Here is a 25225-nt window from a genome sequence, read left to right as displayed (position 1 = left end):
CATGCAGACAAAACACTCAAAATATATGCAAAGAAAAAACTTGTACATATATTTTTTGGTTTTGCTTTTTAAGACAGGATCTCTGTGGTCCTAGCTGTCCTGGAACTCACTCTGTAGACCAGGCTGGCTTGAACGTCAAAGATCCACCTACCTCTACCTCTAAGTGCTGGGATTAAAGGTGCATGCCACCACTGCCCCACTATAAAATATGTATTTTTTAAAAAACTTTGCTTAAGTGTATAATGCACAACTTTGATGTAACAAAAGGATGAACATACCTGAATAGGAGATGGTTTTTCCCAGCCCATTTCAAAAATTCCCATTAGCAACTCCCGTTTCAAACAGTAATCTTCAAACTCATTTCCTTTTGTGGAGGTCACATCCTAATCAAATGAAAATGAATAAAATAAAATACAGTCCAGGTTCTTTCATAGTTAGCATGCTTAAAAAACTGTGGCCAACCTACTCAACCCTTTACCCACTTAATCTTAAAAACACACATTACCGCTGGGAGTGGTGGCACACATCTTTAATGCCAGCACTCAGGAAGGCAGAGGCAGGTGGATCACTATGAGTTCGAGGCCAGCCTGGTCTACAAATGACGTTTCAGGACAGCCAAGACTACATAGAGAAACCTTGTCTCAAAGCGAAACAAACAAAACTCCATATACTACTACTGTTTTAATTTCTATTTCAACTTTTCCTAAAGAATAATTACTCTACATTCAACAAATACATATCACTTAAAAATGGACTGTGGTGGTGGCGCATGCCTTTAATCCCAGCACTTGGGAAGGAGAGGCAGGAGGTGGGTCTCTGTGAGTTCAAGGCCAGCCTCGTTTACATAGCGAATTCCAGGACAGCCAGAGCTGTTACACAGAGAAACCCTGTCTCAAAAAAAAAAAAAAAAAGAAAGAAAGAAAGAAAGAAAGAAAGAAAGATAGATAGATCTCTGGGCAAAGCCACCTAGAATAGTCTAAAGTAGACTATTTCTACACACCTAACATTCAATTAGTTACAAGATGCGAAATCAAACCCTAGTTCTCCTACTTACTATCTACCAATGTCTCTTTGGCTATATCTGGGTTTCTCAAGCATAGTGCTTTGACATTTGTGGTCAGGTAATTGTTTTGGGGCTGTTCTATACAGATCAAGGACTGATAGTCAAAAATACCTCTAGTTATTACTAAAGATTCCCTTGGTCACAAAAATTAGCCTTGGTTGAGAACACTGGAAAAGAACTTTTCTCAATCTTGTGATTACAGACTCACATCTAATGGTTATGACACCTAACCCAAATATCTCACTGAGAGGCTGAGAAAAAAAGTTGAAAAATAAGGTTATGATATGCAGCCAGGCTGAGTGGTAGTAGTGCACACCTTCAGCCCCAGCACTTAGGAGGCAAAGGCAGGTGGAGCTCTGTGAGTTCAAAGCCAACCTGGTAGTTCCAGGACATCCAATGCTACACAAAGAAACCCTGTCTGGAAAAAAAAAAAAACCAAAAAACAAAAAACTAAAGATGCTCAAAAATTAAGCCTACTTGCTAGGCCAATAGCACATACCTAACTATATGCCCAGCACTAATGAGGCTAATGAAGGAGAGCCCTGGACTACACAGGACACTATCTCAAAACAAAGCAAAACCACATGGTGTCATTTCATTAACTCTTTTAATTATAATTGCCCCACTCTCCAATTTGAATTCCACAACCAAACTTACCGAAGTTTTGATTCTTAGATCCTTTGGAGGGAGTTTTAAAGTCTTTTTCCAGTCATCACCAGGTCTAGAGAGAATACAGTAAACATGAAATTATCACAGTTCATTGCTTCCTCCTTAATAATACAAACAAATGTCTCAAATAGTATCATCCCTCTTTAAAGCACAACACACTCAAGCACTTAATTAATAAGACGATTAACTTCAAGGAACATGTTCTTGGGAAATCCTCTAAGGAGGATAACAACTTGAGAACAGAAGAGCTTTGAGTAGCCATCCTCTAAGGGTGGAAGCACAAGTGTTTGTCAAAACAGGTTTTATTTCATCTGCATAGTATTTTTCTTTTAGCTGCACACATTGAACATGTACATTTCATATAAAGGCTCAGATTCTAGATTTTCTTGAAAAACTGAATTCAACCCACAGCACTTCAGGGAGACACACTTTGGCAATCATGTTTCAAATTCCTTTATGGTAACAGTTTGGTAGGACTTAGTAACTATAACATTTTCTTTTTTCTTCTTTTTTTGTAAAGCTAAGAAATTGAGCCCAGGTCCTTGGAGAGTTTCCAGTGGGCTACCTAGTAACCAGAACTTAAAATCAACAGGTGATCCCTTTAAACAGTTAAGTACCTTCTAATTTGGCACAGTACCTTATAGTTATCCAAGCCTGTAACTTCTAGTAACTATATAACTCTTGTTAGAATCAAGAGAATCTGTAGTCCCAGCTGCCCAGAAGAACAAGGCAGAAGGACCACCTGAGCCTGAACGTCCCAGGATACTCTGAACAACAGAAAGAACGTGGCTCAGAACACAAAAGCACAAAGTCCTGGGGTTTCAAACAGGTTCAGCCTTGATTCTATTTCTACTTCTTCTGTGACTTCCACAAACCTCTGTTCTCTCACAGACAAACTTGATGTCTAATAATCTTATCAGTAATTTATAAAAGGCTGGCAGGATGGCATGCACCAAGTAATTTCAGTACTTGGAAGGCAGAAGTAAGAGGTCTAGGATTCAATGATATATGTGGCTACACAGCCACTCAAGAGGCCAGTCTGAGCTTTGTAAAGTACTATCTCAAAAAAAAAAAAAAAAAAAAAAAAAAAAAAAAAAAAAAAGGCAGCAAATGGGTAATTTTGTAAAGCAGTCGGTCAGCACTACGCCAAACAAAGTAAGAACTTAGTATTTGCTGTTCATGGACACCTCAAGTCATTTCATCTGGAGATGCTTGAAACTATCCCCACAACAGACCAAAGCAGTGTAAACAGTCAAACACAGGTTCCTTTCTTTTCTTTATTTAAATAAATATATTTAAATAGATGATATTTAGATAAATGATCCTCTACTTCAGCCTATACCACTGAATTTCTAACCAAAATCATCAGATAACCTAGTAAAGTAGTTTGCCACACCGTCAAACTCAACAATGCATAATATGTAAGATATAATGCAAAAACTGACCCACAGATTACCCTCAATTATATCCTTTAAAAATGTATTTATTTTTATGTGCATTACTGTTTTGCCTGCATGAGGATATCAGATACCCTGGAACTGGAGTTACAGACAGTTGTGAGCAGCAATGTGGGTGCCGGAAATTGAACTTGGGACCTCTGGAAGTGCAGCCAGTGCTCCTAAACCCTGAGCCATTTCTCCAGCCCCCATTCAATTATATCTTAAAGATGAAAAATCAAAGTGAAAAAAAAAAAATAGGTATTAGAGGTAAGTACTGAAGAGTTCTAAAACATCTGGTGGAATTCGTATGGCTTCAAAGAGATGACACACTAAAATGTAGAAAAAGACAACAGAACTAGAAACCACTAACCCTAGAAAATTGTTAAGTTAAACAATACTTTCCTTAGGAATGAAAGGAGCCTAAATTTTGCTTGCCTATTTGTATGTGTTAAAATAAACTATAACTGCCGGGCGTGGTGGCGCACGCCTTTAATCCCAGCACTCGGGAGGCAGGTGGATCGCTGTGAGTTCGAGGCCAGCCTGGTCTACAAAGTGAGTCCAGGATGGCCAAGGCTACACAGAGAAACCCTGTCGGGGGGGGGGGGGGTGGGGTGGGGCTATAACTAAGCCAGGTACAGTGGCATGTGTTTGTAATCCCAGCACTTGGGAAGACAGAGGCAGGCAGACCACTTTGAGTTTGAAGTCAGCCTGGTCTGCAAAGCGCGTCCAGGACAGCCAAGGCTACACAGAGAAACCCTGTCTCAAAAAACCAAAACCAAGGGGGCTGGAGAGATGGCTCAGAGGTTAAGAGCACTGACTGTTCCTCTAAAGGTCGTGAGTTCAATCTCCAGCAACCACATGGTGGCTCACAACCATCTATAATGAAATCTGGTACTCTCTTCGAGCTTGCTGGCAGAATGCTGTATACATAACCTTAAAAAACAAAACAAAACAAAAACAATCCTATATGCCTCTAATCCCAGCAATGGGGAAGCACAGGCAGGCAGATCTCAAGCTCGAGGCCAGCATGGTCTACATACAGGGTTCCAGGCTAGCCAGGGTTACACAGTGTGGTCTCAAAACAAGTGGAAATTCTTAGAGACCCATAGTGAATCAAATAGCAATAATCTATACATTCTAGTATCCAGGGATGACTACCTTTCCCTAGAAAGAGAAAAATCCAGGTTACAAATACCCTAATACAGTTCAAACTCAGGATGAGAACACACACCTATAATCCCAGAGTTCAAACAGGGCAGGGCTACAGAAACCCTATCTCAAAAGCAAAACAACCAAAACCCAAAGCAAAACAAGCCAAAAACATTACTCTATGAAGATTTGTAAATGTTAAATCATTTTATGTATAGCTGTATTTTTAGCAGATTTGATAAAGTTTTTAATGTTAATTCCTTATAAACTCAATCTTTGGCATCACAGTCTCTTTCTTTTTGGGTTGTCCTGTCCCTCTGTAGACCAGGCTGGCCTCGAACTCAAAGAAATCCACATGCCTCTGCCTCCTGAGTGCTGGTACTAGAGGAGTGTGCCACCACATTGGCCATAGCAAGATCTTATCTCAAAGACAAGCAAAACAACAACAAAAACCTCCCGACTGCAGTAAGATGACAAAACCTTAAGTTTAACAAATTTAAGACTTCTGGAAAAAAAAAAAAAAAGTATTTCCCAAGAGTTCAAAGTCCTAAATTCCAATGATTTGTAAAAGAAAGAAAAAGCAAAAACAAAACAAGAAACCCCCAAACACAAAAACTCAAGAGAAGAAACATTTTCTTGGTAGAGGGGCAGGTCTGAAACAGTGTCTTACTATGTAGGACATATGAGGCCTCACATACTGAGTTATAACTCAGGCAATCTTCCAGCCTTAGTCACCATGCCTGCCTGAAAAGTCAATTCCACCAAGGAAAAAAAGTATGGGTAAAATTTGAGTGAATATGCTTGGAGCTTAGAATGCTTGTGAAGTGGGTACAGTGCTGCACACCTACTCAGCTGCATAGGAAGTTCAAAGCCTATGAACTTCCACCCTGGTTTACACACCAAGTTGCAGGCCAGCTGCCAGGATCATAAAATGAGCCTCTGGCCCACACTTTTATCCCAGCACTCGGTAGGCAGAGGCAGGCAGATTTCTGTGAGTTCAAGGCCAGCCTCAGTCTATAGAGGACTACGCAGAGAAACCCTGTCTTGAAAAACAAAATGACCCTTTTTGGGGGTGGAAGGGGGGGAGGATGGGATGTAAGTCCCAGACAGGGTTTCTCTGTGTAGCCCTGGCAGTCCTGGAACATGCATCTGGCTCCCAAGTGCTGGAATTAAAGGCGCGCCCCACTACTGCCTGGAGAGCCTGCTTTTTTGCTTTTTGTTTTTGGTTTTTTTTTTTAAGTTTGAATCTTTAAATTTGCTCTTTTGGGCTGTGAAGATGGCTCAGAGGTTAAGAGCACTGACAGCTCTTCCAGAGGTCTTGAGTTCAATTCCCAGCAACCACACAGTGGCTAACAACCATCTATAATGAGATCTGGTTCCCTCTTCTGGCATGCAAGTGTGCATTCAGGCAGATCACTGTATACATAATAAATAAATAAAATAAATCTTAAAAAAAAAACAAAAAAAAACCAAAAAAAAACTTGGTTGGGCCAGATGTGGTTGCCCACGTCTTTAATCCCAGCACTTGGGAGGCAGAGGCAGGCGGATCACAGAGAGTTCGAGGCCTTCTAGTCTACCAAGAGAGTCCAGGACAGCCAGAGCTATTACACAGAGAAATCCTGTCTCGAAAACAAACAAACAAACAAACAACAACAACAACAAAAAGCTCTCTCAGGGGACTGGAGAAATAGTTCATTGGTTAAAAGCATTGACCCAGGTTTATTTCCCAGCACCCAACAGAAGGCTCACCATCATTTATAACTCCAGTTTCAGTGGATTCAACACACTCTTCTGGTCTGTATGAACACCAGACATGCATGCATGTGGTAAAGAGACATATATGCAAGTGAAATGCCCATACACACAAAAAGTTAAAAGCCTTTAAGAGTATTTTAAATAAATTCTTTTTCAAAATTTCAAATACTCTGTGTACAAGCTAGGGTGCTGCAGTGGTCACACTAGAAGCAAAAAGAAAAATAAAAGGCTGGGTGTAGGAGCTGACGTGCATAACTCTCATACTCAAGAGACTGAAACAGGAAGACTGCATGAGTTCCAGGTCAGCCTGGGCTACAGAGTAAGCCTGCTCAAAAACAAAACAGAACAGGACCATTTTAGTCACGTTTCCAAACTCCTACATTGAACTACAAACAGCACACAATTATTTCTAAACACAGTAATTTACAGATGCCTATGTTCATCACTTGCTGGGTCAATTATGGCAGAAATACATAAACTCTATTACAAACACCTACTGGCCACACAGAGTCACCTGTCCTCCACCTGCAACACAATGGTTAACTTAAGGCGTAAAGCAGTCAACAACAGGCATGAGCAGGAACTGTGGGTCTCCGAGCTCTTCCAACACTTACTTAATCGTGGCGGCCATGCTCTGTGCTTGCTGCGGAGTGCCATTATTGATTGTGCTGGTGTTTTTCAACTGGTTCATCTGTTGCTGTGTCTGTGTGCCCCCTCCTCCTGGGCCACTGCTGGCCTTCACAGGGCCCCGCAGCTGACCATTCTGACTGGACAGACCCACTATAACAGGGTTCTCTGTTCTGGCCGTGCTCATGCTTCGTCAACTGCAAAGGTGTCTCTTTCAAACTCCAAACTTTTGAAAGTCAGTAGAGAAACTGTAATAACAGTTTATGAGGCTCTCCAAAATGAAGAGATAAATAAGTCCTGCTCAGTATATGAGTCCTTTATTGCAATTCAGGCAAGCACCTGTAAGTCTCTCAACGGTAAGCAGCAGCAGTAATCAACTTGCTCTCATGCACCGAATCAACTTTTTATTTTTTTAAAGCCCTCTAACAAGCTTGAATTTTATCTGAATTCACTCACTTCAATCTGAAACAAAGAAAAAAAAATTAAATTAGTAAACAGCAAAGTCAAGGGGGGAAACTGCTCCCTTTTAAAGAACTCCACTGGAATGTTCATTTTTAAAAGAACTCCTAAACCGGGCGTGGTGGCGCACACCTTTAATCTCAGCACTCGGGAGGCAGAGGCAGGCGGATCGCTGTGAGTTAAACCATAACAAAACAAACAAACAAACAAAGAACTCCAACAGCCACACTCAGGCCATATCACTAGTGAGATAGACAAGACAGTGAAAAACTGCCTTAAAAACCCAATCTACACAGGATCCAACCTCAAAAATTGAAAATTTCAAGATCAAAGCAACCTAGAGAAAAATAGGCAAAGATACAATTGATGAAATGCAAATTAATCTGTTCTTCAATCTCCTCTCTGATGAATTCTCTCCCAAGTCCTGCCACCTCCAAGTCATCAAGCCTTGAAATATCACTTAATTTACTTACTGTAACTCTAGATCCGACCAAGACAAGACAATTCACTAATATTTTTCTACTTCTGACAGCAACCAAGAGCCCTTAAATACGACGACTGTTTTCAAACAATACAAAAGGTTTTCTTACCAGTTTCAACTATAGAGGTGTCTCCCCCCCCACTGAATTTTGTCTTTAAAAAAAAAAAAAAAAGGGCAGCCAAAAGATTCGTATGAAGCAGTCTACATATCAAAAATCTTTTGCTTGAAAAACCCTAAGACCCTCTTCAATTTCAAAAAAACAGAAGAAAAGTCAACCATATACACAAAAAAAAAACCCTCAATACTAAAAGTTTGTTAGTTTTGTTAGTGTTGCCTTTCAATATAACACTTTTCAAATAACAAAGTTCAAAAGGGGGAGAAATTTTTTGTAGTCGACGGGTAAAGAAAAATAAAGAGTTAAACTTGTAGGTTTAATAAAAATTCTCTCAAATCACCCAGAGTACCAAGTCTAATTAACAGTTATTTTTAAGAAAGAGTTGATCAACCTCTATTTTAAATTGTCCCCCAAATGGAATTCTTAGTATTTGGTAAATAAAAAATTACTACAGACCAGAGCACAAGCCCAAGTCCTTTGGTTTTATTTTGGAATCCCCTTACATCTCACCTTCTCCCAAAATACTAGTTTAATGAGTGCAGGATATTTTGGCCATACACCGAGTACCCCAAATCCAAAAATTTCAAGTCAAAAGACATCAAGTTTTGTTCGCAAACACGGTTTGCTAAAACAAAACAAAAACTTTATCAACTTGCTCGCAAATGCTGTTCATCACATGAAGTTGTTTATTTGTTCTGCTAACAGCTATTTTTTTGTATTGACAGCTTATGGTCAACACTATCATCAGGTACGTCAAATAGGAAGGTTTGTAAAGCACTAAGAGGATAAAGGGGACAACCTCTGAACACTAACCCGCACCATCAGTACTGTTAATCACGCACAGTGAGACCTCCTATTGCCTTAAATCCAAAGCCAATAGCTGCTCCCTTCTTCAACTGACACCTACACTGCAGCTTTACGTCTCAGTGGAGAATATATTCTCCCTGCCCCTTCCCAATTTAGATTTGCAAGTTATATTCCTACAAAAACAAAAAACCAAGAACGAAGAAGCGCGTACTTAGTTGGGAGGAGCCCCTGGTGGAGTTAATTGCAACACTGCCCAGAACAGGGTTAGCAACTGACAGTTTCACACCCAAAACTGTACTATCAGCTCCAACAAGGGCTTTTGTTTGCAAATGCAGCGCAATTTCTCTAAGCCTCAGCAGGAAGTTGGGAGTGGGGTTATTCTGAAGGAAAAGGACGCTGTGGAGAAGGGGAAAGCCAGGCTAAAGCTAGGAGTCCGGTAACCAAAAAGCAGTAATTCTTCGCCCCCCTCCCCCAACTACATTTAAATCCAGCTCCCTCGGATGAAAAGGCAAAGAAGGGTTGCTGTCCTGCAATCCTATCTGCGCCACAAGAGCCGGAACCAGCTCCGCGAGTGGGAAACAATAGGGACGCCCCTCAGTAAGCCCGGAAGAGAACCCCGAAACCGGACAGCGTCTCCGTTCCTCCAAGGCGCGTAGTCGTCTCCCTGAAACCTAGGTTCGCACCAACCTGCAAGGCCTACTTGCGACCGTGCAGCCGCGGGGTCCTCTCTCTCCTAGCCGGGTCTCGGGACAGCACTGCCCGGCCGCCCCCAACAGGGGGGCCCCCCGCTCCGTCCCCCTCTCCCGTCCTCCACACGGCTGGCCCCGAGCACTCTCCCCGCCGCGCACCACATTCCTCGGTTCCACTCCTCTCCGCCGCCCCCGCTCCACTCGGCGGCCACCCGCCCGTCCACCCCGGGGCCCGGCCTAGGGCCTCGGGCTTCCGCCCTAAGCGCGCCCCGCCGCCCGCCCGAAGCGGGGGGGGGGGTTCCCCGCGACCCTCACGGCCCCGCCGACCCCGACCACACCGCCTCACCCCCACGCCCCGCGGCTCGGGCCCGAGTCCTACCACCGAGGCCACTCCCGCTCCGCACCCTCGGTCCTTTATTGTTGACTCGAAGCTCCCAAAATGGCGGCGGCTCCTTCCTCCTCGGAAACCTCCGCCCGCCCCCACCCGGCCCCTCGCCGCGCCGCCCCGCCCCCGCCGCGCCGCGCCGCGCCGCCCGCCCGCACGCTCGCCCGCCGCCGCCACCCCACGCTACCTCGGCCGCGGCCCGCTGTGTCGGCGCCCCCGAAGTCGCCGCGGGGCTGAGCTGACTCTGCTCCTCTGCCCCCTCCCGCGCCCGCCGCCGCTGTCGCCGTCGCCTCCCTCCCTCCCTCCTTCCTTCCCAGCCTCTCCGCATGGCGGCGGCCGCGGCTCCTCCTCCACTCAAGATGGCGAGAGCCTGGGCCGCTGCAGCCGCCGCGGCGTCACGGCTTCCTGGGCGCGGCGGGCGAGGGTCCGGGGAGACCCTTCTCTGACGGGGCCGAGCTCAGGGGAAACTCGGGGCTGCTTTCGAGAGGGACAGACGGACGGACGGAGGGGAGGGCTTGCCTGCAGAGCGGACGAGACGCGGGTTGGGGAGTGAATGGTGACCGGGGAGAGTCGCCTTTGCCTTCGTCCCTCCAGAGCTGGGCTGGTGGGTCGGGGCCCGCCGGGAGGTCTGCTGACTCCTGACCCACGGCGCGCTCGGAGGGCAGCCAGCCGCGAGACCAGGGCACACCTCCACCCAGGGACGCGCGCAAGTGGGGCCGGCGCGGTCAGGGGAGGAGGGCTGCGGGAAGGGCCACCGGCCCCGAGCCCGCTCCCGGGGAAAGCGTGAGCCGGGAGCGCGCCCTCCGTGCAAGCGAGGTGACCTCCTGCCCGCGGGGGCACTTTTCTAGAAAGAAGGGCAGGCTGCCCCTACGAGCGAGGACTCACTATGGAAATGGGAAAACCAGTAGATTTCTCCCGCCTGACCTTCTTCTGCAGATGTTTGTGCGTTTGTTTCCATCCTTTCCAGATCCTAACGTCCTTAACAGAAAAAGCCGTCTTGTTGCAAGTAAAACAAGCATTCGGAGAGGCAGTGGAGTTGATACAAAGGGGAAGTAAAAACTTGAGTCTCACGCAGCTGGGGGTTTAGAGATACTGACAGTGGTCACAGCGTACGCGACAGTAAGGACTCCCTGCTAGAACACCGACGCTAATGGGCCCTGGCCAGTCAATACTTAGTCACTGACTGGCAGCTTCCATATTTTTGCCGATGCTTCCAACTTGAGACCAATCAGAGAAAGCCAAATATGCTCTCTAAACCAATGGCTGCCTGCTTCTAGCCCTCCTCCAGCTTTCTAGACAGCAACAGCCAATCAGATAAGCCTGAAGCCTTCTTTCCCTCCCACCCCACCCACCCACCTTTTTTTTTTTTTTTTTTTGACTGTAGTGCTTTCTAATTTTTTTCCCCTCTTGAGGGCCCAAGCCTTTACCAAACGCCTATGGATGCTTGCTGAACCCATTGACATAGCAAGCTCTGAAGATAATAACCCTGTTGTCATTTGGTGGTTCTGATTTAGTTCCACAGAGCAAAGGCTGCCTGTGTTAGAGTGCTTCAAGCCTTCCCTTTGTTGTCTTGAGACAGGTTCTTGCATTGTAGTTCTGGCTAGCCTGTAACTCGGCTGGGATTTACAAGCGCCTGCTACCGCACCCAGTACTCTTAATTCTTTATATTATTATTTTACTTTTTGTGATTCTGAGTTTAAAGCGTGTCATCTCCCACCCAGGTTTTAAAATTGCTACTCATAGCCGGGCGTGGTGGCGCACGCCTTTAATCCCAGCACTTGGGAGGCAAAGGCAGGCGGATCGCTGTGAGTTCGAGGCCAGCCTGGTCTACAAAGTGAGTCCAGGATGGCCAAGGCTACACAGAGAGACCCTGTCTCGAAAAACCAAAAAATAAATAAATAAATAAATAAATAAAATAAAATTGCTACTCATGCAAAGGAATAGGCCTGCACCTCGTGCTCTATCACCATGGAGAGATGCTAAGTGATTTCTTAAAAAGTATGAGGCAGCCGGGCGTGGTGGCGCACGCCTTTAATCCCAGCACTCGGGAGGCAGAGGCAGACGGATCGCTGTGAGTTCGAGGCCAGCCTGGTCTACAAAGTGAGTCCAGGATGGCCAAGGCTACACAGAGACACCCTGTCTCGAAAAACCAAAAAAAAAAAAAAAAAAAAAAAAAAAAGCATGAGGCCTTGTTTGTCCCATTTTGCTTGTTTTTGGGGGGGGGGATTTTTTGTTTTGTTGGTTTTTTTGTTTGTTTGTTTGGTTTTGGTTTTTGAGACAGGGTTTCTCTGCGTAGCCCTGGCTGTCCTGAACTCACTCTATAGACCAGGTTGTCCTCGGACTCAGAGAGTCTGCCTCTGCCTCCGCACCACCACCGGCCCATTTGGACTTTTTATGTGGATTCAATTTTAATGGTTGAGAGGTCCAGTGATCATAATCCCTTTTTTTCTCCCCAGTTCAAACAGATTTGCATTAAGCTAAACCTCTAGCCCAGACTTTGTTTTGTTTTGGTTTTTTGGTTTTTGGTTTTTCGAGACAGGGTTTCTCTATGTAGCCTTGGCTAGCCTAGACTTGCTTTGTAGACCAGGCTGGCCTCGAATTCACAGTGACCCGCCTATCTCTGCCTCCGGAGCACTGGGATTAAAGGCGTGCACCACCATGCCTGGCCCAGACTTTTATATTTAAGGTGAATTGTAATTCATTAGTCTTTAAAAATACCTTTTTTGGACCAGGCTTCTGTTGCACACCCCTAATTCCAGCTCATGGGAGGCAAAGAAAGGCAGCTATCTGAATTTGAAGCCAGCCTGGTCTACAGAGTTCCAAACCAACCAGGGATACTTAGTGAAACCCTCTATTTGGTGGTGCACGCCTTTAATCCCAGCACTTGGAAGGCAGAGGCAGGCAGATCGCTGTGAGTTCTAGGCTAGCCTGGTCTACAAAGCGAGTCCAGGACAGCCAAGGCTACACAGAGAGACCCTGTCTCGAAAAACTAATAACAAAACAAAATAAAACATCAACAATAGCCGAGCAGTGGTAGTGCACACCTTTAATCCCAGCACTTGGGAGGCAGCGGCAGGTGGATCACTGTGAGTTCGAGGCTAGCCTGGTCTACAAACTGAGTCCAGGATAGTCAAGACTACACAGAGAAACCTTGTCTCGAAAAACCAAAAAACAAACAAACAAAACATCAACAAGGCTGGAAAGATGGGTCAGTGGTTAAGAGCACTGGCCGCTCTTCCAGAGGTAACAGATGAAGGCTCACAACCATCTATAACAGCATTAGCTACTGTCTTCTGGTGTGCAGGCACACATGCAGATAGAACACTTATACATAGATAAATCTTTAAAATTATTATTTTTTAAATGGAGGTTTCCCAGTGAGTAAAATGTTTACCACTGAAGCCTGACAACCTCAGTTTGACCCTCAGGACCAGAACTTAGTCCTACAAGTTGCCCTTATGTGTCTGCCCACACACAAAATTAAATGTGATTTAAAAAAATACAGATGAGGGCCTTGAAAGGTGGCTCAGAAGTTAGAAGCTACTCTTGCAGAGGACCTGGGTTCAATTCCTAGCACCCACATGACAGTTCACAATTGTCTGTAACTCCAGTTCTGGTAGATCTGACCCTCTTCTGGACCAGGTACACACACACACCTTGCTGGTACATGTAAGCAAAACACCCATATACATAAAACACTAAAGGTAAAAATGAGCTATTTGCTAATGCACACAGTATCTTCCCGTTTATAAAATGTATACCTTGGGAGCTGGAGAGAAGGCTCAGAGATTAAGAGCACTGGCTGCTCTTCCAGAGGTCCTGAGTTCAATTCCCAGCAACCACATGGTGGCTCACAACCATCTATCCTGCAATCTGATGCCCTCTTCTGACTTGCAGGTGAAACACTGTATACATAATAAATAAATAAATCTTTAAAAATAAAATAAAAAAAAATGTATGCCTTTACAGGAAAACGATACAGAAATACTCTTCCAGAGTAAACAAAATGAAAAGTCCTTTAGTAATAGGACAACAAGGATGGAACAAGGATGGAGAGGAGTTAAACACATCTCCCCACACAGCCAGCTGTCGTTGGCCGGGCTTTGTTCTGTATGACAGGCCACATCCCTACTACCATCCTTAGCCAGTCAGCTCGCCAGGTGTCTGTGGGCCTCCTCTTCAGGTCACACGTGTGTGGTACGGTCACCTCCTCTCAGGTCACACATGTGTGGTACAGTCACCTCCTCTTCAGGTCACACGTGTGTGGTACGGTCACCTCCTCTCAGGTCACACGTGTGTGGTACGGTCACCTCCTCTTCAGGTCACACGTGTGTGGTTTGGTCACCTCCTCTTCAGGTCACACGTGTGTGGTACGGTCACCTCCTCTTCAGGTCACACGTGTGTGATACGGTCACCTCCTCTCAGGTCACACGTGTGTGGTGTGCTCATCACCCTGAGGGCTTGCCATTCGTTTTGCTCTCCAGTTTTCCTAAGATTACTGTGCACCACTAGTTTTTACTTGTTATTAATTTGAAAATAATGTGTGGCTGAGAAAACAGTGAAATCTGGAAACGAGCTGTTTAGGCATAAGTTCACTTTGGTCTATTCAGATCAAGAGAAAATTGACACAATCCTCATGCCAGATGCTTTGGTCTCCTTGGGGACTTTCCGACTTAGTTGTGTGGGGGCAGGGGAGGGCAGTTGCTGAAAAATAGCATTGTGGCCCTTTTGGGATGCTGGGATGCATACCAAGTCCCCACTGAGCTTGAGCCTGTAACGAAATGCTGTTTCTGAATTCTCTGGGTTGCAAGGAGCCTGAAGAGTCATGAAGAATACTCAGCCTTTGAAAGTAGACCTGTGATTTTAAAAATGGGGTCTGAAGCAGAGCATGATGGTGCACATCTTTAATCCCAGTACCAGGGAGACAGAGGCAGGTGGATCACTGTGAGTTCGAGGCCAGCCTGGTCTACATAGCAAGTTGCAGGAAAACCAGGCTAGATAGACCCTGTTTCAAATAAACAAACAAATAAATATTGGCCTGGTCTACAAAGTGAGTTCCAGGTCAGCCAGGGCTATACAGAGAAAACCTGTCTTGAAAAACAAAATAATAGCTGGGCCTGGTGGCACAAGCCTTTCATCCCAGCACTCGGGAGGCAGAGGCAGGTGGATCACTGTGAGTTCAAGGCCAGCCTGGTCTACAAAGTGAGTCCAGGACAGCCAGGGCTACACAGAGAAACCCTGTCTCAAAAAACAACAACAACAACAACAAAAAAAAAAAAACAAAAAATATCCCAAAAATAAACAAATAAATACCTGTATCTATGTTATTGGTGTGTGTGTGTGTGTGTGTGTGTGTGTGTGTGTGTGTGTAGGACAGAAGACAACTCTTTGGGTTCAAATCCTCTCCATTTACCCTCACTTGGGTTCCGGAGCTAAATTCCAGTTGCTAGGCTTGCATCCACTGACAGCACCTTTACCTGCTAAACCATTTCCTGGCCCCAATTGATCTCATTTGTTAGTTTATTTATTTTTATTTATTTATTTATTTTTGAGACAAGGTTTCTCTGTGTAGCCTTGGTTGTCCTGGACTCACTTTGTAGACCAGGCTGGCCTCGAACTCACAGAGATCTGTCTGCCTCTGCCTCCCCAGTGGAGGGCTGGGATTAAAGGTGTGCGCCACCACTGCATCGTTTCACTATTTATTAACTTACTATTTATTTGTTCCTTTGTTTAGAGACCGGGTCTCACTATGTAGCTCTGGTTGTCCTGGACCTTGCTATGTAGACCAGGCTAGCTTCAAACTCAGGAAGATCCTCCTGCCTCTGTTTCCCTAAGGCTGAGCTCAATGATATATCCCATCATGCCTGGCTTCTCTCTATTTAAAGAAATTATTCTGTTGCCCCTTCCAGCTCGTAGAATCTCCCTTTGTTGGGTCTTCCCTCAGCTTGGGTTCATGTTCAACATTTTCTCCATTGTCTGAATCAGGGTCTTCTGTAGCCCAAGCTGACCTGCAGATGACCCTGAACTGATGACCTACCCCCCAACCCCGATGCCAACAGATTTTTTTTCTGTTATAATCAACAAACTGAAACAGTCTTCCCTCCCTCATTCATTCCCTGCTAATGGTCTCCTGGGAACAGCAGCTATGCCAGGTGGGAAAAGCCTGGCAACCTCTTCTTCTATATTATCACCCCCCACCCCACCCCTGTTATTGCTGCCACTTGTCCCAAGTTGGGAGTTTTGTTTTCTCCTGTTTGGACTATTCCAGGAGCTTAGTAGACTTCCTCGGCCTCTCCCACTCTAGCCCATTGTGCACATGAAGGCACAGGAATTTTCCAGTCAGATCATCAGCCAACTCGAGAGGCCTTAAAATGATTCTCCATTACCAACAGAATAAAATGAAGTGCCCGTCTCCCTTCAAAACAAGAGGCTTCAGAAGTGGAGCTGGACCTACTGGCCCAAGTCACTGCTGAGACTTTTTTTTTTTTTTTTTTTTTTTTTGATTTTTAAAAATTATTTATTTTGTTTGCATTGGTGTTTTGTTTGCATGTATGTCTGTGAGAGCATGTCGGATCCTCTGGAACTGGAGTTACAGACAGTTCTGAACTGCCATGTGGGTGCTGGGAATTGAATTCGACCTCTGGAAGAGCAGACAGTGCTCTTAACCGCTGAACCATCTCTCCAGCCCTATCCTTATGATTTTTTTTTTAATTCTTTACTAGATTCATTTATTTTATGCGTTCTGCCTGCATATATGTCTGCGCACCATTTTCCTGTGCAAGAGCAGCCAGTGCTCTTAACTGTGAAGTCCTCTCTCCAGCCCCACCCCTACCTCTCTTTTTTTCTTTTCCTATTTTGAGATAAAGTCTTGCTCTGACAGTGGTCTCCAATGTGGTGGTCTTCCTGCTTTAGTCTCCTAAGTGCTAGGATCACAGATGTGCACCACCCTGCTGTCTTTCAGGAATATGTGCATACCTAATGGTATTGAAAGTCCTGCCCCCTCCCCTCATTCCATAGTCCATTTCCAATGTCTTGCTTACTGCATTTGCCCAGCCCAACTCAAAGCCACATCTCTCCCACAGAGCACTGTTGACCCATTTCACATGCTCCTTTGAGCTCCTGCTACATGGAGCTCTTCTGTTGCTAAGATGCTCCTGGCAGGTTGGCTCAGAACAGTCTGGATTTTTCCAGGGCAACTGTCAACAGTGCAGCTGTTTATTTTCTAAAGTTCACAGTGTGCAGTGGACAATAACTTACATGGCCTACTGTGTTTATAGCTTTGTGCCATAGCTGTTCATAAACATGTTTCATTCAAACATAGGACAGAAACAAAATCATGATCATCTTCCTTTTGCCAGTGACAAATAGTAACGGTCATGCATGCAGGAGATGCTCAGAAAATGTTTGGTGAATTGATTAAGCAACAGATTAAAATAATGTCCTTGAAGAGTCTAATACATAATGATGCGATGTCTAACATAATAAATATACTTTATTTTATCTTTTTATTTTATTTTTGGGGACAGAGTCTTACTATCAGCTCTGGCTAGCCTGGAACTTGCTATGTAGATCAGGCTGGCCTTGAACTCAGAGATCTGCTGACTTCTTCCTCCTGAGGGCTGAATTAAATCCCTGTGTCACCATAGTCCACTTGTTATTTCCTTGAAGTTCAACAAATGTTGTTTTCCCTTATCAGATGGCTCCAAAAGGCATGTCTCTCCCAAGTTCTTTGACCGTTTTAGATGCACTGGTTTATTTGCCTTTTCCAGATTTCCAGTGTTTCTTATTCTAAATTCGAAGCTTGCTCTCAATCTAGGCATTGTGTCTTAGACTTCTTTATTTCACATAGCAGACCATCTCTGTTCTTTTCTTAGGCAGGGTCTCATTCTGTAACTGAGGCTAGATTCAAGTTCATAGCCTCCTTCCTTGGCCTGCTAGTGACAGGATCACAGGCAGGTACCACCATGGGTTGCACAGGTTTTTTTTTATTTATTTGTTTTAGATTTATTTATTTATTATGTATACAGCTCTCTGCCTGCAGGCCAGAAGAGGGCATTAGATCACATTATAGATTGTTGTGAGCCAACATATGGTTGCTGGGAATTGAAATCTGGACCTCTGGAAGAGCAGCAGTCAGTTGTCTTAACCTCAGAGCCATCTCTCCAGCCCCCACAGGTTCTTATTTGTAAATTGGCTCATAGAGAGATTTTCTTTTTCTTTTTTTAAAAAGAAATATGTTCGTTGTGGTTTTTGTTTTGTTTTTGTTTTTGTTTTTTTCCGAGACAAGGTTTCTCTGTATAGCCTTGGCTGTCCTGGACTAACTTTGTAGACCAGGCTGGCCTCGAACTCACAGCGATCCGCCTGCCTCTGCCTCCCGAGTGCTGGGATTAAAGGCGTGCCCCACCACGCCCGGCTTTCGTTGTGTTTTTGTTTGTTTTGTTTTTGTTTTTTGTTTTTCAAGACGGGATCTCTCTGTATAGCCTTGGCTGTCCTGGACTCACTTTGTAGACCAGGCTGGCCTCGAACTCACAGCGATCAACCTGCCTCTGCCTCCTGAGTGCTGGGATTACAGGCGTGCACCACCACGTCCAACTTTGTTGTGGTTTTAGAAAAAGTCTTATTTATTATGTATACAATGTTTTGCCTGCATGTACAATTGCACAACAGAAGAGGGCCCTAGATCTCACTATAAATGGTTGTGAGCCACTATGTGGGTGCTGGGAATTGAACTCCAGACCTTTGGAAGAGCAAAGAGTGCTCTCAACCTCTGAGCCATCTCTCCAGCCCTCACAGAGAGATTTTCAATAGTCATTGGCTGGTTACTTTGCAAGAAGGAGGGCAATGATGAAGGTGATTTCTGGCTGGATGCCACGGTCATGTCTCTACTTGAAAACACACATTTTGTTGCTGTGTTCCAACCCCAAAAGCAGGAGCTTCAATGTCTACACTGCTACCTTTGGCAGTAACTAGAACACAGGTGTGAATGAGCAAGCAATCTTTAGTCAGAACAGTGTCTTCTGGAAGGTGAAGAATTGTTATGGAGTAATAAGACCTCCCAAAGCCCGTCTGCTCATCTGTGACATGAGGGAGCTACACATGCTGCTGGGGGTAGAGCTTAAGAAAAGTAAATGTGAGCCGGGCGTGGTGGCGCACGCCTTTAATCCCAGCACTCGGGAGGCAGAGGCAGGCGGATTGCTGTGAGTTCGAGGCCAGCCTGGTCTACAAAGTGAGTCCAGGATGGCCAAGGCTACACAGAGAAAGCCTGTCTCGAAAAACCAAAAAGAAAAAAGAAAAAAAGAAAAGTAAATGAAAAACCACCTGGCACGCTCAGCAGAGGGTCTGACTCACTGCACGCCACAATTAACAACGGCCATTTTGACTGTGGGCCATCTAGGCGCCTTCACAGCTATTTTGATGCTAAAAGTGGAGCCAGTTTTGCAATGAAGTTCTCAATTTTTAAAAACTGAATCTTGCTTCTAGAATCAACAAGCTATTACTAATTTATTCATTCAACCGTGCACGCTTTTGTCACTCACTCATCAGTCTTTTAAGAAGGATTTATTGTATTTCTAATTGTGTGTGTGTGTGTTCACACATGGATGCATGTGCCCCTGGAGACTAGAGGTGTCAGATCCCTTTGTTACAGAAGGTTATAAGCCATCTGAGGTCGGGTACTCTTATATGCTCTTAACTACTGAGTCATCTCATTAAAAAATTACATGTTCTCTGCCAAGCGTACAATAAACGCTGGTAAATGTTACTGAATGGTGCCAGCAAGATGGCTCTGCAAGTGACGATTCTGTGTCGCCAAGCCTGATGACCCGATGACCAGAGTTTGATCCCAGGATCCACATGGTTGAGGAGAGACCTGACTCTTGGAAGTTGTCCTTCGACACCCCCCCCCACATGCATCCCATGGCACACATACATACACAAATAAATATGGGCAGAAAGATATCAAATGCTAGTGAATGAATAATAAAACAATATTATGGATCTTGGGGGAGATGAAGACTTGGGAGCTATGTATGTCTTTACATGGGCGTACAATGCCCTATGACTAGGATCAGGTCACCAAGCCAGATGTTTAAGGTAAATTCAGCCACGTGAGTGGTGTGGAGCGCAGCCATTCTTTGACGCCTTGAGATATGTGACGTCCTCCAAGCAGGTGGATGCTCCGAGCCCAAAGGGAAAAATCAAGGTGTTGGAATTCTGTTTCTCAGTTCCCTGCCTGCACATCTAGACCCATCTCCCATACTATCTAGCCTTGGCTCTTTCCCTGATACCTCTTCCTTTCTTTTTTCTTTCTTTTTTTGTTTGTTTGTTTGTTTTTGGTTTTTCCAGACAGGGTTTCTTTATGTAGCCTTCACTGTCCTGGACTAACTTTGTAGACCAGGCTGCCCCAAACTCACAGTGATCCGCCTGCCTCTGCCTCCCAAGTGCTGGGATTAAAGGCGTGCGCCACCACCGCCCAGCGATACCTCTTCCTTTCAAGGATGGGTGCAAGCACAAGCTAATCACTCTCTCACCTCTGTGGCACCAGTGAGCAAATTTTTATTACTGTCCAGATCGCTATTATTCAGGGCAAATTTCTATATATTTGCCCTCCATGAAGACTCTTTTGTGTCAGACAGCATGGACAAGCCCGGGCAGTTGCTGAGTCTGCTGTACATGTTCCCTTAAGGGCTCTTGAATCATCTACTCCGCCCCCCCCCCTTTAGTCTCCTGGAGTTAGGGTTTCATCTCTAAAATACTTCCTGGGGTGGGAGTGGGGGTGGGGGTGGCGTGGGGTGGAGTGGAGAGACGGCTCAGTAGTTAAGAGTACTGTCTGCTCTTGCAAGAGGACCTGGGTTCAGTTCCCAGCATCCACATGGCATGGGAACACACAATCACGCCTAATTCCAGTTCCAGGGATCTACAGCGTCTCTCCTCCACAGGCATCAGGCACACACTGGCACACAGACCCATAGATTATACACACACACACACACACACACACATCCCTGAGCCCACCCAGTCCCTCTCACCTAGTTGTCCTCGCATTCATTCCGACAGCATTGTCCTTCTTGGCCTGTTTACTGCTGTGGTGTTCTAACTCAGGTTTCCCCCCACAGAGGGCCCTGGGTGGTTTACAGGCAAGCTGTCTCACCTGGGACCTCTGCCCTGGTGTCTTGCCCCACAGCGCCCCTGCCCACTCCTTATTCTGTAGGTTTCCGAGTAAATTTCATTCTTCAAAGAAACGGACTCCAGACCTCACCCTGCTGTCTCTCAGGAGACTGGGCTTTTCTAAAATCCTCATCAAAAGCTCAAATTATTAGCGCCAGACGCGGTAGTGCATGCCTTTAAATCCCAGCACTCTGGAGGCAGAGGCAGGCCGATCTCTGAGTTCAAGGACAGCCTGGTCTACAAAGCGAGTCCAGGACAGCCAAGGCTACACAGAGAAACCTTGTCTTGAAAAACAAAACAAAACAAAAAAGCACAAGCAAAAAACAAACCAAACCTAATTTACATCCCAAGTGCCTAGCTAATGTTCTAGCTAAACATTTACAAGGACTCTAGCCTTAGCTACCTTAACTTGCAAATTATGTAGTTTTTCTGATTTATTCTCTTTTTTCATTTATTTCCTTGTTTTTAATTTTATTTTATTTTTGAGACAGGGTATTACTATGTAGCTTTCCTATGTATACTAGACTGGCCTCAAAGTCACAGAGATTCGCCTGCCTTTGCCTCCCGTGTACTGGAATGAAAAGCTGTGCCATTTAATTATACCCTGGCTTGATTACTTTATTTTAACTTGCAAGTAGTTTGCCTTCCTAGACTGAAGAGATGCCTCAGTAGGCCTTATCTCTCCCACTGCCTGCACCAAGGCCTCTGCTCTAACTGCCCCAGGGAGCAAATTCTGTCTAGACTTCACCCACAAAGGGAGCAGTGCTGACTGGGACCATCAGTGTCCCTCTCTGTTAATCTAGGGCCAGATGACCCTGTGCTTGGCTTTTCCTCAATTTTGTTCTGCACGACACAGTCCTCTGAACTGCTCTGGTAAAAAATAAAATAAAGTGTGATTGTGTTCTTCCTCCTCTTGCACACATCTTGGGTTTTAGGCAGTGTCCCACCACTGAACTGTATGAATCACAGCCATGAATTAGTTCTCTGCATGTGGGTGGGGTGGGGTGTGCAATATGTCTGTGCAGGCACTCACCCCTGCCTGGGCATACTACTGATGTACATATTTATGTACACACAGTGTTGTACAAGTCATCTCTACATTATTTATGTTAATACAATGCAAATAACACGCAATCAAGTGTCATGTTCTACTGTTCAGGGAATGACAACAGGAGAAAAGGTCTGTGGGTGCCCCCAAAGACATGGAACCCCCCACTTGCAGAAGGCCAGCTGTTGTGAATGAATGGCCAATGAACGGTTTGGGAGGCAGGCCTTCAGAGAAGGTGGAGAGCCGCAGAACACCAGCTACACTGGCGCGCCATAGAGACACTGTTGTTTGTCACTAGGAGCATGTCTCAGGTGTTGAATCATGGGACTGCGGGATGCAGCTCGGTGACAGAGCACTTGACTAGCATGTGTAAGACAAATGGCTCCGTTCTCAGCACAAAAAAACTACGTTGTACTGAATGGGGATACAGATGAAAATGATTTTTGAAAAATTACATGTGTGTGTGTGTGTGTGTGTGTGTGTGTGTGTGTGTCTGCATGAGTTTATGTGCAGCACATACATGCAAGGCCCTCAGAAGCTGGAAGAGGGGGCTGGATTTTCCAAAGCTAGAGTTGCAGGGCTGTGAGTCCTGAGTGAGCAGGAGAAGCAAACCCAACACTCTCATCCACCGAGCCAAGTGTCTTACTCATATTTTAAATTTTAATTTAACTGGTCTCCCATCTTTTGATTTGCTAAATCAAAGAGCTTGGCCTGGGGAGAAGCTGTGAGGTACCATTTGGACATTGCCCCACCTTCGAGCCTCGTGAACAGGGCTTTGGGAGAAGATGAGGTCTGGTCAGAGGACTGGGACAGGCCAGGTCCAGTCTGAGGTCCAGAAAAGAGCAGTAGTTGTTTCCAGAGCCACATTGAGTCAGTAAGGGAGGCAGTAATGACCAAAACAGCTGAAGGTGCAGGAGGCATGGCTACAGCACTTATATTTGGATCCACAATCTGTCATTTAAGAGCTGAATGATTAGGTCAAGTTGCTTTATATTTCTAAGACCATTTCCACACGCAAAGGATTATTATCACAACAGCAGGATCGCACGAGTAACCTTTGCAGCTCTGTAGCCATTTTAAAGCGAGAAAAGTTTGTTCGGGCTTGTGGTTTCAGAGAGGTCTCAGTCCGCCACGGCAGGAAAAGCCTGGCAGGGTTTGTGGAGAAAAGAGCATGGAGGTGATGTTCCCACAAGGATCAGGAAGCAGGAAGTAGAGGAGGAAGCAGGGAATGCGGGCAGAACCCTGAGAGGCCCACCTTAGGGACCTGGTCCAGCATTCAGACAGCACCTTCTAAAGGCTGCAAGGCCTTCAACACAGCTGCAAGCTGGCGCCTGGGTATTAAAACCACAGGCACCTTTAATCCCAGCACTTGGGAGGCAGAGGCAGGCAGGTCGCCTGGTCTACAGAGTGAGTTCCAGGACAGCCAAGGATATACAGAGAAACCCTCTCTCGGAAAAAAAAACAAAAAACAAAAACCACAGGCCTATAGGGGACAGTTTAGCATCAAACTGTGACAAATATCTAGTTCTGAAGTTACTGTAAAATGGAAGGAGACATTATGTAGAAGGCTCATCTCCGGGCCTGACCCACTGGAAGCTGCTTAAGCAATACATTTATTTTGTTGTTTTGTTTTGTTTTGTTTGCTTTTTGAGACAAGGTTTCTCTGTGTAGCCTTGGCTGTCATGGACTCGATTTGTAGACCAGGTTGGCTTCGAACTCACAGAAAACTACCTGCCCGTGCCTCCCAAGTGCTGGGATTGAAGGCATGCACCACCACACCTGGCAGCAAATACATTTATTAATTTTTTAAAAAATCAAAGTTGAGTGTGGTACTGGTCCCTATAACCCCAGCATTTGGGAGGCTGGGGTAGAAGTCTCTTGGAGTTCAATGCCAGTCTAGGCTACATAGTGAGTTCCAGGCTAGCCTGGGCTATAGAGTGAAAACCAGGCTAGAGAGAGGACAAAAGCTAACCGGAGCTGGCACAACTAGAAAGTGTACCCACTTAGCTGACAAAGAAGAAGCCAACAAACAACCTTTTTTTCTTTTCAACAAAGAATTTCCCAATGGCTTCCGAGATTTTCCATGGGTACTTCTGGAAGTTGGGGTAAGTGAAACGGTTTGGGGGCAATATGCTGTCTTGGCCATTAGGGGCAGGGTATGCTACCACAACCACAGCTCCCAACAGACTTCATGCATGTAATGTACTGGGGAGGGGAGGAAGGCAAACAGCTGCATCTGAATGGGATGGAAAACAAAAGGAGACCAGTTTGCCATGGTGGCCTTTATAGGGTGTATGGAGCATGCACACAGGGAAAAATGAGAAGATGGAAGACAGTCACATTAGTGATTGGAAAAGGGCGATTGGCACTGAATCATTGAAGGCGGGAGGAACATGGACCATTCTCAGGGTTCCTAGTTACTAATAATAAGCAGAAATGACTGATGGGAGACTGATTGAAAGTCAATTTAAGCTGGTCATGGCAGAGGCAGGTGGATCTCTGTGAGTTGGAGGCCAGCCAGGTTTACATAGTGAGTTCTAGGACAGCCAGAGCTACATAATAGGGAGACCCTGTCTCAAAAAGAGAAGAGAATTTAGTTTATCATATGCCTCTGTGGTATTTACTTGTAACACCCACACTTTGGAGGTAGAGACAGGATGATCAAGAGGTCAAGTGCAGCCTCAACTCCATAGTGACCTTGAGACTAGCCTGGGCTATGTGACTAGCCTGGGGTATGTGAGATCCTGCCTCAAAAACAAAAGGAAAGAAAATAACAAAAATAAAAATAGAAAGCCAAAAAGCTCATTCCTGTAATTCCAGCACTCAGAAGGCAGAGGTAGGTGGATCTCTGTGAGTTCGAGGCCAGCCTGGTTTACACTGCGAATCCAGGACAGCCAAAGCTACACAGAGAAACCCTGTCTCAAAAACGAAAAAAACAAAAACAAAAAACAAACAAACAAAAAAACCCAGCAAGCAAAAGCCTACTTCCTGCCTGTTTTCTCTTTTCTCCCTAAAAGCAAAGCAGACGTCTACATGGGAATAAAGAGGGGCTAGAAGGGCCCTTGGGGACTAGTGGGAAAAGTATCAGTGAGGTTGTCAGGAGTGGCTGTTTGGAGCAAGGCACACAGGCGCATGCACATTGGCACATACCCAGATAAGTCAATAAATGTAAGAAAGATTTACAGTTATCTTCTAAAAACAGTCTGCACTTACAGCAAAAACAAAGTATCACTTCGGAGCCGTTCCTGCCCCTCCCCCTTCCCCCCTCACCCCCAGCTTGAACCTGCTTACTAGAAAACTCAAACTGAGGGATGGTGTACAAAGCAACTGGCCTGTAGAAACAGGCGAAACCCCTCCACCCTGTCAAGATCAT

The 25225-nt window shown here is 45.3% G+C and overlaps 1 protein-coding gene across 5 annotated transcripts in view; it reads right to left on the bottom strand.

Annotated features, from left to right (window-relative positions):
- Ddx6 (DEAD-box helicase 6) overlaps positions 1-10701 on the bottom strand; it is a 35500-nt gene extending 24799 nt beyond the window's left edge. The window contains exons 1-4 of one of the 5 annotated variants that reach the window (XM_051156302.1): positions 10563-10701; positions 6690-7164; positions 1721-1784; positions 279-383 (exon numbers count right to left, since the gene is read on the bottom strand). In XM_051156302.1, coding sequence (XP_051012259.1) covers positions 279-383; positions 1721-1784; positions 6690-6889 — 369 coding nt within the window. In that variant the 5' untranslated portion in view covers positions 6890-7164; positions 10563-10701. Of the gene's footprint in view, positions 1-278; positions 384-1720; positions 1785-6689; positions 7165-9599; positions 9740-9825; positions 9933-10562 lie in introns of those variants that run through there. The other 4 variants (XM_051156298.1, XM_051156301.1, XM_051156299.1 and 1 more) reach the window with 4 other exon arrangements.
- Positions 10702-25225: the final 14524 nt, after the last annotated feature.

The sequence above is a fragment of the Acomys russatus genome, chromosome 14, assembly GCF_903995435.1.
Source record: "Acomys russatus chromosome 14, mAcoRus1.1, whole genome shotgun sequence".
In the NCBI taxonomy this organism is placed as follows: Eukaryota; Metazoa; Chordata; class Mammalia; order Rodentia; family Muridae; genus Acomys; species Acomys russatus.
Note: the sequence above shows the minus strand (reverse complement) of the source record. Positions and strands in the feature narration are given on the sequence as shown.